The sequence below is a fragment of the Periplaneta americana genome, chromosome 17 (genome assembly GCF_040183065.1).
Source record: "Periplaneta americana isolate PAMFEO1 chromosome 17, P.americana_PAMFEO1_priV1, whole genome shotgun sequence".
Lineage (NCBI taxonomy): Eukaryota > Metazoa > Arthropoda > Insecta > Blattodea > Blattidae > Periplaneta > Periplaneta americana.
Genome location: NC_091133.1, coordinates 14,992,345 through 15,004,576, shown reverse-complemented (window position 1 = coordinate 15,004,576; position 12,232 = coordinate 14,992,345). Strand labels below are relative to the sequence as shown.

Here is a 12,232-nt window from a genome sequence, read left to right as displayed (position 1 = left end):
GCTGTCGTGGACCGTTTAGCTCAGTGGTCATCAGCACTCACTGAAATGGGTAACAGGTAAGTGGTGTATCACTATATGAACCATTGTTTGGGAGGCAGCATATCCGCCAGCAGCCACAGATGCATGGTGGTCCTGTAAGAGATGCCACCTCGAGAGTGCATTGTATTGATGACTGTAGGGTTGCCAACTCTCCCGTATTTGGCAGTAATTTTCAATAGTCTAGTGACTCCCGTATTTTTCTTCTCTTCGAGCATTTTCCTCCCTTATTTTTTCATAAAGTGGAACATTTATTTCAAACATTTAATTTTATCGTGAATGAAGATGATTTACATAATGAATTTTGTTGTTCCAGAGATGCATTGAAATGTGCAGTCCCTACGGAAAGCAAATTTTTGGCAGAATCGGGTTTTTGATGTTGACCAGCTTAAAATAATTAACGTTAATATTGGAGATTTGGAAAAACTGGTGAGTTTTATTCTAAGCTTAACAGGTAGTAATTCTGACAGACAGAGAGAGAGAGAGAGAGAGAGAGAGAGCGAGATAGTGTTTTCTCTCATGGACAATAAGTAGACAGATGTTTGAAACAGGTTTGCGACACATTTAATCAACTGAGAACTCCAAATTGCAATCAACTTCAATTACAGAGAAAGATTAAAAGCATTACGTGAAAGAAAACCGATCTCGAAATACTCTTAATTTAAGCTTAACTGTCAACGTGTAGAATAACGTTTTTGTTTGCCTGTTTAATCTTTTATAATAACTGAACTGAATAATTTGTCAATTTCCTATGTGAAATTCTGCCGGTTCCTTAGTCTCCTGTATTTTCTTCCAAAGAAGTTGGCAATCTTAGATGACAGCTGGTCTAGCTTATGCTACTATCCAGTAGAACTTCAACTAGAGAAATACCATTTTCTTCGACGATGTCGTTGTATCCAGTACAACTTATGGTACTGCCCGTGTGTATCGTATGGATGACCACTGATATGATGAACACTTCGTGGGACTTCACAGGTCAGGTTGCGTGAGTGCTACATGTTGGGGTGAATGTCATACACTAGGGCAGAGCCTCTACAACGCATCCATGGTCGGTTTATGGCAGAAGTATATCAACACATTTTGGCAAAAATGTAATGATTCCTTATGCCCGAGAATGATATCCAAATGAAACACTTTTGTTCCAGCAGGACAACCACTCAGTACACACTGCCAATCGATTCAAAGATGCAAATCTAGTCTTTCAAGTAAAGCTCCCTGTAAAGCAGATTTGAATAATTTCAAAGGAAAAATTGTTCCGGGGCCAGGTATCGATCCCGGGATCTCTGGTTGAACGTACCAGCACTCTTTCCAACTGAGCTACCCAGGAACTCCACCCGACACCATCTCAACTTTTCCCTTTATATCCACACAAGTCGCATGGGCTGATGAAACGCCAGAGACCCACATTGAGTGCACACAATCTCTGTGTCACTTGGAATTGTGGTTTTCTGTTAACGCACACAGTGATGTATATATTATGCAAATCTAGTGTTTCAAATAAAGCTCCCTGAAAAGCAGATTTGAATAATTTCAAGGGAAAAATTGTTCCGGGCCGGGTATCGATCCCGGGACCTCTGGTTGAACGTACCAGCGCTCTTTCCAACTGAGCTACCCAGGAACTCCACCCGACACAGTCTCAACTTTTCCCTTTATATCCACACAACTCGCGGGAGCTGACAAAACGCCAGAGACCCACATCGAGTGCACACAATCTCTGAGTGACTTGGAATTGTGGTTTTTTGTTAACGTACACAGTGACGTATATATTATGCAAATCTAGTCTTTCAAATAAAGCTCCCTGTAAAGCAGATTTCAATAATTTCAAGGGAAAAATTGTTCCGGGGCCGGGTATCGATCCCGGGATCTCTGGTTGAACGTACCAGCGCTCTTTCCAACTGAGCTACCCAGGAACTCCACCCGACACTGTCTCAACTTTTCCCTTTATATCCACACAACTCGCGTGGGCTGACAAAACGCCAGAGACCCACATCGAGTGCACACAATCTCTGAGTGACTTGGAATTGTGGTTTTCTGTTAACGTACACAGTGACATATATATTATGCAAATCTAGTCTTTCAAATAAAGCTCCCTGTAAAGCAGATTTGAATAACTGTAAGGGAAAAATTGTTCCCGGGCCGGGAATCGATCCCGGACCTCTGGTTGAACGTACCAGCGCTCTTTCCAACTGAGCTACCCAGGAACTCCACCAGACACTGTCTCAACTTTTCCCTTTATATCCATACAACTCGCGTGGGCTGACGAAACGCCAGAGACCCACATCGTGTGCACACAATCTCTGTGTGACTTGGAATTGTGGTTTTCTGTTAACATACACAGTGACGTATATACTATGCAAATCTAGTCTTTCAAGTAAAGCTCCCTGTAAAGCAGATTTGAATAATTTCAAGGGAAAAATTGTTCCAAGTCACACAGAGATTGTGTGCACTCAATGTGGGTCTCTGGCGTTTCGTCAGCCCATGCGAGTTATGTGGATATAAAGGCAAAAGTTGAGACAGTGTCGGGTGGAGTTTCCGGGTAGCTCAGTTGGAAAGAGCGCTGGTACGTTCAAACAGAGGTCCCGGGATCGATACCTGGCCCCGGAACAAATTTTCCCTTGAAATTATTCAAATCTGCTTTACAGGGAGCTTTACTTGAAAGACTAGATTTGCATAATATATACGTCATTGTGTATGTTAACAGAAAACCACAATTCCAAGTCAAACGGAGATTGTGTGCACTCGATGTGGGTCTCTGGCGTTTCGTCAGCCCACGCAAGTTGTGTGGATATAAAGGGAAATGATTCAAAGAGGTTTAAGAGGAGGTCTGATGTCGACCTGCTCAAATAGCCTCCAAATTCACCTGATATGAATCCGATTGAAAATGTGTGGCCTAGATTGAAAAGGATCTTACACTGTAATTGGGCAGAATCACCTGTATGAACAGCAGACGAATTGTGGGACAGAGTACTAGATGCATGGGAGGAGGTGCCCATGGATTTACGCCTATTCCATAAACTTGTGGACTCCTTGCCACGCAGAATGAGGGCAGTTGTTGATGTTTGTGGTTTGTGGATGAATTACTAGTTTTGTTTATGTATGTTTTTGCACATTTTTTGTTTATTTATATTTTATGTGCTTCTGATTCTTCAGGAAGCAAATACACAATTTTGTATACGGACCAGGTCATACCTAAAAATACCCCACGAATGATGGGTTATAATGTGTTTGCAAGACTTGCATAACCAAGTTCATTAACAAATTCCACTAACACTTGTTATTAAAAATATAAAATAATACAAAAAAAAATCAAACCTGCCGGAAAGCGAACTTACAATCTCTGGTTCCAAAATCAGTAACCTTACCCCTACGCTACACCACCTCATTGCACTTGCCACATTGTAAACGGATCACTATCAAAGAATGAACTGGAACAAACATCACAGCATTGCCTACGAAAGCAATGAGTTTACTCATGTGAACCTGACTTAAAAAGTTTACATTTAAACTACCAAGAGTCGGCCCATTCTTTTTGAATCCAATTGTATATGATTGAGTGAATGTTCGACACTGTAACTTCAACGATGACATTGGGGTGGAAAAGACTCACGAAAGATGTAGGATAAAGGAATAGACAACACTAGAGCAAAAATCGTATGCCTTGGTCACCTGAATCTAGCAGCACATCAGCCAGTAAATAACAGAGAGAGAACTACTGACCAATTCACTTTATAAACTGCACTCACCTCAACTTCGCTTTTCACGATGGGAAAGTCATTTGATACAGGGGTTTCATCAAATGTCATCTCAGTTTGTACATCATAGCTGTGGTCCATACATTCTGTCTTTATTCCAATCACTTGCTCATCTAATACATTTCCTTCCTGCAATACACAAAACATAACAGTTATTACATATATCATAATATTATGTAGTAGTTTAGTTGTTCACGAAAAATAAGTGCCCATTTTTTAATTCTTTCTACTCTATTATTAAATCCTGGTGTCAACGAAAGCATGTGTACACACTGCAGAATAAGTAGTGACACAATTTGTACAAAAGGGCTCGTAACACAATATGTACAAGAATAGCTCTATAATATGATATTGTTTTGTTCAAGTACATGCTTACTTAGAAACCGTGGTTTGATGAAGACTGTTGCATGGTAGTAGTAAAAAATTGAAATTCTTACAGGATCCAGTTGCGGCGAATAGAGTTAATTATTTCAATAAAAGATGGGAAGCAAATCATCCACTTAGGAATAAAAAGAGAGATTACTTGAAGGAAAAACTGAATGAGGTAGAAACAAATAGTAGAAATAAAAACATTAGAGATTTATATAAGAGCATTATGGAATTTAAGAATGGATATCAGGCAAGGGTAAACGTGATCAAGGATGAGAATGGTGACTTCCTTGCAGACTCTCATTCAATCCTGAACAGATGGAAAAACCATTTTGGACAACTACTAAATATACATAGGTCAAATAAAAAGGATCAGGACGAAATTCACATACAAACTGCTGCGCCATTTATACCCGAACCCACACTTTCAGATGTCGAAATTTCGATAGAAAATTTGAAAAATTATAAGTCTCCAGGTATCGATCAAATTCCAGCAAGAGGGTGGAAGTGCATTATCTAACAAAATTTATAAGCTTGTATTTGCTCTTTGGGAAAAGGAAATTGTGCCAGAACAATGGAAGGAGTCCATAATCGTACCTATCTTTAAGAATGGGGACAAGTCTAACTGTAGTAACTTTCGAGGAATATCACTTTCGTTGACGTCATATAAAATGTTGTCCAATATATTTTTGAGAAGATTATCTCCATATGTAGATGATATTACTGGGGATAATCACTGTGGTTTTAGGCGTAATAGATCAACTATTGATCATATATTTTGTATTCGGCAGATAATGGAGAAAAAATGTGAGTATAAGGGTACAGTGCACCAGTTATTCATGGATTTCAAAAAGGCATATGACTCGGTTAAGAGAGAAGTTTTATGTAATATTCTTATTGAATTTGGTGTTCCCAAGAAACTAGTTCGATTAATTAAAATGTGTCTCAGTGAAATGTATAGCAGAGTCCGTATAGGTCAGTTTCTGTCAGATGCGTTTCCAATTCACAGTGGGCTAAAGCAAGGAGATGCACTATCACCTTTGCTTTTTAACTTTGCTCTAGAGTATGCCATTAGGAAAGTCCAGGATAACAGAGAGGGTTTGGAATTAAATGGGTTACATCAGCTGCTTGTCTATGCGGATGACGTGAATATGTTAGGAGAAAATCCACAAACGATTAGGGAAAATACGGGAATTTTACTTGAAGCAAGTAAAGAGATAGGTTGGAAGTAAGTCCCGAAAAGATAAAGTATATGATTATGTCTCGTGACGAGAATATTATACGAAATGGAAATATAAAAATTGGAAATTTATCCTTTGAAGAGGTGGAAAAATTCAAATACCTGGGAGCAACAGTAACAAATATAAATTATACTCGGGAGGAAATTAAACACAGAATAAATATGGAAAATGCCTGTTATTATTTGGTTGAGAGGCTTTTATCATCCAGTCTGCTGTCAAAAAATCTGAAAGTCAGAATTTATAAAAGTTATATTACCGGTTGTTCTTTATGGTTGTGAAACTTGGACTCTCACTTTGAGAGAGGAACATAGGTTAAGGGTGTTTGAGAATAAGGTGCTTAGGAAAATATTTGGGGCTAAGCGGGATGAAGTTACAGGAGAATGGAGAAAGTTACACAACACAGAACTGCACGCATTATATTCTTCACTTGACATAATTAGGAAAAATTAAATCCAGACGTTTGAGATGGGAGGACATATAGCACGTATGGGCGAATCCAGAAATCCATACAGAGTGTTAGTTGGGCGGCCGGAGAGAAAAAGACCTTTGGGGAGGCCGAGACGTAGATGGGAAGATAATATTAAAATGGATTTGAGGGAAGTGGGATATGATGATAGAGACTGGATTAATCTTGCTCAGGATGGCGGGCTTATGTGAGGGTGGCAATGAACCTCCGGGTTCGTTAAAAGTCAGTAAGTAAGTAGTATATGCTTACTTCATTTTTCTATTCCCATATACAAATATATTTCATTTCTGGAAATCTCCTAAGTTATTACAGAAAATGTAATGAGTTCTTGTATTAAATGTTTCTTCTGAGAGTAATCAGTGGCAGAAAATAGCAGAGTTGTTCTTAAATGTTGATTTGAGCAGCAATTATCTACGACCTCTGACATCTGCCATTATATTACTAGAGCGAGACAAGTTCAAATGGAAGCTATTTAATCAGTAATTCAAAGCTATGACCAAGGTAAGAAATAAATCAGTGCCATGTTTTAAGCAGCAACATCAGCCAGTTGCTGATAAAAGTATAACAAGTACAAAAATTACCTACTTCTACAGTTTAAGAAGTGAATTTTTCCGAAGCAACAGTTCATGAGTCTTCTTTGGAGCAGAAATTTTGTCATGAAACTTTAACCAATGTATTATACCGCAGTCCTCCCAACATTCAGACCACACAGAGCAACTACAACAGGTGGAAAAATGTGGTTCTGCAGACCAGCTATTGTGGCAGGGGGAACATCATGGTAACCATAAGATATTCTTGTACTGGTTGGACAATAGTGCACCATCACTGAGGTATGTGGATGTGATGCCAGCAGTCAGGTGATCGGCATTCTCCCTTTGTGGGCTGTCACGCCCAGAGTCATTCTAGGATGCTACACGATAAGCTATATTGTTATAAACGACGCATTTGGAAAATAAATTATAAGCAACAATTACTCTCAATTTATGATACCTCAGGTAAAGGCTTCTCCTCTTTCATAGGTCTTTCTGTGTTATTACTTCTGGGTAATTCCATACAAAATTTTAAGAATATGCCAGCGATGTCATGAATTTTTTTTGGGATTTTAATATAATAATATTATTATGAAAATAAATTAAACTGCCAACTATGACCAACTATTAATATTTTAGTCATACGGATGATTGAAAAATGGGTGGCAGTTACATGTTATCCATCATTTAAAATATTCTAGACATCCTATATCAAGTGTCATCGAAATTAAACACACGCTATTGTAAACCTGAATAACCATATTTTAATACCTTAAAGACTAATCTGAATAATATTAAGGCATGCTCATAAAAACGCCTCATTCAGTTTTATATTCGACTCCACCAATTTAAATTCATGCCAATTTCATTCGTATTAAAGAAAATCTTATTCCTAATCCATCTCCCAAGTTTTATGACATAATCTCAAAAAACCTATGAATAATTAAATTAATAAAATCATTAATCTTTGTTCCGACAGTCGATAATCGCGTGCTGTGTTTGGCGGTCACAGCATTCGCGAGACTTCGTAACAATGAGTAATCTCAAACGACCGTCTCCCTGAACTTGATCGCGCAACATTCTGTATGAAAGGAGAGCCTATCTGCTGAGCTCCTTTGTTCTGGTGAGTTATTTTTATTAAAAACTGATATGATATTTAAGTCTGCATTCTGAAATTTTTACAGTGGGATCAATATTCCATAAAGAATTAAACACACTTTTTTAATCTGTAAAAATGAGGTGCATTTGGTGTTCTATATTTTTTTAAATTATTTTACGGTGGGTAACATTAAAAAATTATATATATATATATGTTTTTTTTTTTTTTTTCATTTTAAGGGCATTTACAAACAAGGCTCTTCTTCTTCGAATTGCATTGAAATGATTTTTCCATCTCCCTTTACATAGTAAGAAAACTTCAGTGAATGAAACTGTTCTTTGTTAAACCAATATTTTAAATGCAGATTGCTGCCAAACTATGAAGCATATAAATATAATATTGCGTGAAATTCATATTTAGAACATTCAAAATAACCTACTACAATATTTTTAACTTTTGAGACATCATGGTTCAAAAACATACTTTTTTGCATGGAATGACCCTTCCTTCTATTGCCAGAGGGTCGCTCTCATATTCCATCTTGATCACGTCCATCACGACTGAAAAAGAAAATAAGAAGATGATTAAATTGACAAAGAATATGTCAGCCATTTGTCTACCATGATGTAATAATACCCCCACATCTCCCAAGACACACACGCACCCACAAATACACACACACCACACACACACACACACACACACACAGAAAAAAGGTGCTGCAAAAAGGTCCCAAAATGCACCATTCGGAAAATATTATGAGAGAAAAGTATAGCAAAATAGGAAAATGAATGGAGAAACACCACAAAGAAGAAGGAACCAGATATTTTCCTACAGTCGCACAAAGATTTAAACTGAAGTTAGACTGACACAAAAGCTCACTACAATGTTAATACGACAGGGAAGACTAAGAGCATACTACCAATGATTCCACATCACTGAACACTCAATCTGTTCCTGTAGAGAAGGAGAGCAAACAGATAATAACATCTTATATGAATGGAACAAACTCGACGAGGAGAGGGAGAAATTAAGAAATGTAATTGAAAAGGGAGGAACATGGCCCGCAAATAAATCTCAACTAGTAGGAAAGTTTACGATTGAATATCGAAAAAATATTAATGCTATTGATTTAGAGAATTTATAAGGGTATAAGTCAATTTGTGTTAAAAAAAACTATTACGCCTTAAACAATCTATACAACCGTTCTGAAGTCATATACTTTGCTGTCAGTGGCCATGATGCTTCTATCTTGTATGTTAATGGATCAGAGTCTTTTATGGGTGGAGGTAAATGAGTATGGAAGTAGGTGCAAGAGAGGTGACGACATTTTAATTGAAGTTCAATGGTGAATTAAGTATGCATTGTCTATGTGTTTTAGTATGTTTGTAAATATATTATTACTTTTTTCTTTATTTATACTATGTGTTATTGTTGACTATACTGACATACTTATAAAGACTTTATTTTCTCGTAGTGTTTTTTTAATTGTCATCTTTTGTTAATATAATATGTAAAAAAAAACACGCACGCACACACAGGTATATATATATATATATATATATATATATATATATATATATATATATATATATATATATATGTAAATATATATGCCTATATAGGGTGGAAATGAAATAACCTTGCAGATTGAAAACGACGATAGGGTACATTCAAATGGATTGAAAATATATATTACGTTTTGTGATAAAATGCACTGTTAATTACAAAATTAAGTTAGAAGTTTCAGCAGTCCGGCAACATCGTCCTTAACACACTCTACCCGTGATATATATGTAAGAGATCAACGAACTCAGTGAGCCTCAGTACGTTAGCTGTTGTCTACCAAGACGTTGCCACTTAATAGCATCGTGCAATGGCTTGAATTTAGAGGTTTTTAAAATTAAATTTACACGGTAATCGTGCATGTTATTGAAATACGCGAGAGGGATAAATTATTCTTTATTAGATTTCCTATCGATATGGACAAAAATCACGTTCTTATTCCCAATAGTTACCGAATAAGAGGTTGTTAAATATTTGGAAAGGAACACACTTTTCTGAGAAAACATCAATATGATATTATACTTTTCTGTTGCATTCAACGTGAGCATTTCGCTCTCGAAATCTGCAAGGCTATTCCACTTCCACCATATATATGTACTTGTGTGTGAATGTGTGTGTGTGTGTGTGTGTGTGCGTGTGTGTGTGTGTGCGCGCGCGCGCGCGCGCGTGCGTTTGCGTGTTTATTCTTAATTATCAGCTTTTGTTACTTTATATTTCCAATAAGAACCATATCTATTTTAGTATGGAATATAGGTACTGATGGAGTATTATCTATCTGACCTTGGCCTACATTACCATAATACTGGTATTAAAATATAATCGAGATATTATTTGTACCAATTTGTAATTCTGTCTGATATTTATTTTCTTCATTATTTAATCTATTATCTATTAATTGTCGAGTTTGGGCACGCCATTTCGAATTACTTCGAAAATTCAAGCAAGGTACACTATTCACCGACCACTCAACGAATATTGCACACTTTTATGACTGCCAATGTGATGCTATAATGCTATTTTCAATACTTTAATCACAGCCAGAACACATTTCAATTCTTATTGTATCATACATATCACAAAACATACACTGAATGAAATAAATGTAATTATTATGAAAGTCGCCATATTTTCTGCCTGGCATTGCGATCCACTTTCACTAGATGGCCAGCCGACACGACTAGTAGCGTTGCCAATACATGCAAACGGAATGTTACTAAAGGTGTATAATATTATGTGACATGTTAGATTAGGTTAGGTTAGTTGTGTATTACGTGACAGGTTAGGTTAAGTTTGATTGTGTGTGTAGTAGTATTATGTGAGAGGTTAGGTTAGATTAGGTGTGTATTATTATTACTATGTTGATAACACTGTCACATTAACGAAATATGGCCGTATTCTCCATTCACGCATGACGATTTTCATAGGATATGAGTGAGGTACTATTTAGGGTGGGATGGGTGGGCATACAGCTCTACTCGTTAGCCACGGCTCTCCCAGTGATGACATCAATTTCTACTAATCAGTACTTTAATTTTATAGCTTATTTGAATGATTTTCAAAAAGGTAAGGAGTAGAATTCCTGTGATGAATAATCTGTCCAATTTTTATATAGAGCGTAAAGAATCAAGTAGCTACATTTATCCTCTATGAGCAAGTGTACATCACAAAATAGAGATGGACTGAAATGCAGATGGAAAATGCGTGAATTACAGTCTAGAATATACAGTCACGAAGCTTAAGTTGTTAAGTACATCTCTACTCGTTAGCCACGGCTCTCCCAGTGATGACATCAATTTCTACTAATCAATACTTTAATTTTATAGCTTATTTGAGTAATTATCAAAAAGGCAAGGAGTGGAATAATATGTCCAATTTTTATATAGAGCATAAATAATGAAGTACCGGTACATTTATCCTCTATGAGCAAGTGTATATCATAAACTAGAGATGGACTGAAATGCAGATGGAAAATGCGTGAATTACAGTCTAGAATATACAGTCACGAAGCTTAAGTTGTTAGGGTGCTAGGAACAAGAGACTGGGGAAAATTTCAGAATACGCATTCCTCACCAACAATTAAATCTTAAAATACTATGCCGGTAATATTTCGCATAGTCTGTAATGAGGCGATCCTAGTGGTTAGCAACTATCTATGGAAGCATATTTACTACGTATTGAGCTTCGTGACTGTATATACTAGACTGTGCGTGAATGCTGATTACCAGTGGCGGCTGGTACTTCAAAATTTTGGTCGTTTACTTTCTTACTACAAAATATTAAGCCTACCATGATACAGTCGTAAAAATTTTCAAAACCTCACCTATTAACTCTGTTGAGTTTTCGTGATTTTAGAGTGATCCTGGAGTTGCTTTGTATACGCCTATTCTTCAAACGAAACACAAGGAAAAGAGAACAAAGATTTTCTTCTTTCACAGCCCCATAACCACTGAAACTTCTCGTACGCGCCACCACGTGCTCTCAACCAACTCAACTCAAATAACTGCAGTGGACACGGAAAGCAAAAGCATTAGTAAAAAAATCAAGCTCACCCTCTAAAAAAAACTTGTTTTTGCACCAAACTGCAGTCGTGGGGTAATTATTTTCCACCTCTCTTAACTCATTCACTGTCACTCATCAGTAGCTCTGCATTCTGCTTCCATTTTTCAAAGCTCGTTTAGTACCTCCTTGTTCGTTTATCAACAACTTAAAATCCACGCTGGACAACACCCCTCTCATTCTCCAAAGATCAAGCCAGTCCCCATAAGAAGCACGGTCGTTTACTGTGGAAAGTCAACGATGAGGCTCCTACAAACGACTCTAGTTGGATGAGAAACTTACTACAGCTAATCATACCAATCGTATACTTATAGACCACAATATTTTAACTTGTAAATTTTTTTAGGTGTAGCGCAAACTTGCTACACCTTGAGCCGCGCCTGCTGTTTACTCCAAAATTCTATCTTGTTTGGGCCAAACTCCGTTTGTGAGGAGTAGATCATGTAACTTACGCTTATATAGAATACAATTTAACCATATAATTAAATGTATGGAATAATATAATGGATTGATATACCTGACTCAACAGCCAGTCTGTAGCATTAGCCACGTCATATACTAATACATAGTTGCAACTATATTTAACGACATGTTGAGGATGAGATGATCAAGGATGC

The 12,232-nt window shown here is 37.0% G+C and overlaps 1 protein-coding gene across 7 annotated transcripts in view; it reads right to left on the bottom strand.

Annotated features, from left to right (window-relative positions):
- Positions 1–12,232, bottom strand: part of LOC138692862 (zinc finger protein 708-like) — a 140,968-nt gene that overhangs the window by 61,705 nt on the left and 67,031 nt on the right. For 4 of the 7 annotated variants that reach the window (XM_069816159.1, XM_069816158.1, XM_069816161.1 and 1 more), the window contains exons 3-4: positions 7,977–8,053; positions 3,780–3,917 (exon numbers count right to left, since the gene is read on the bottom strand). In XM_069816159.1, coding sequence (XP_069672260.1) covers positions 3,780–3,917; positions 7,977–8,053 — 215 coding nt within the window. The other 3 variants (XM_069816153.1, XM_069816156.1, XM_069816154.1) reach the window with 3 other exon arrangements.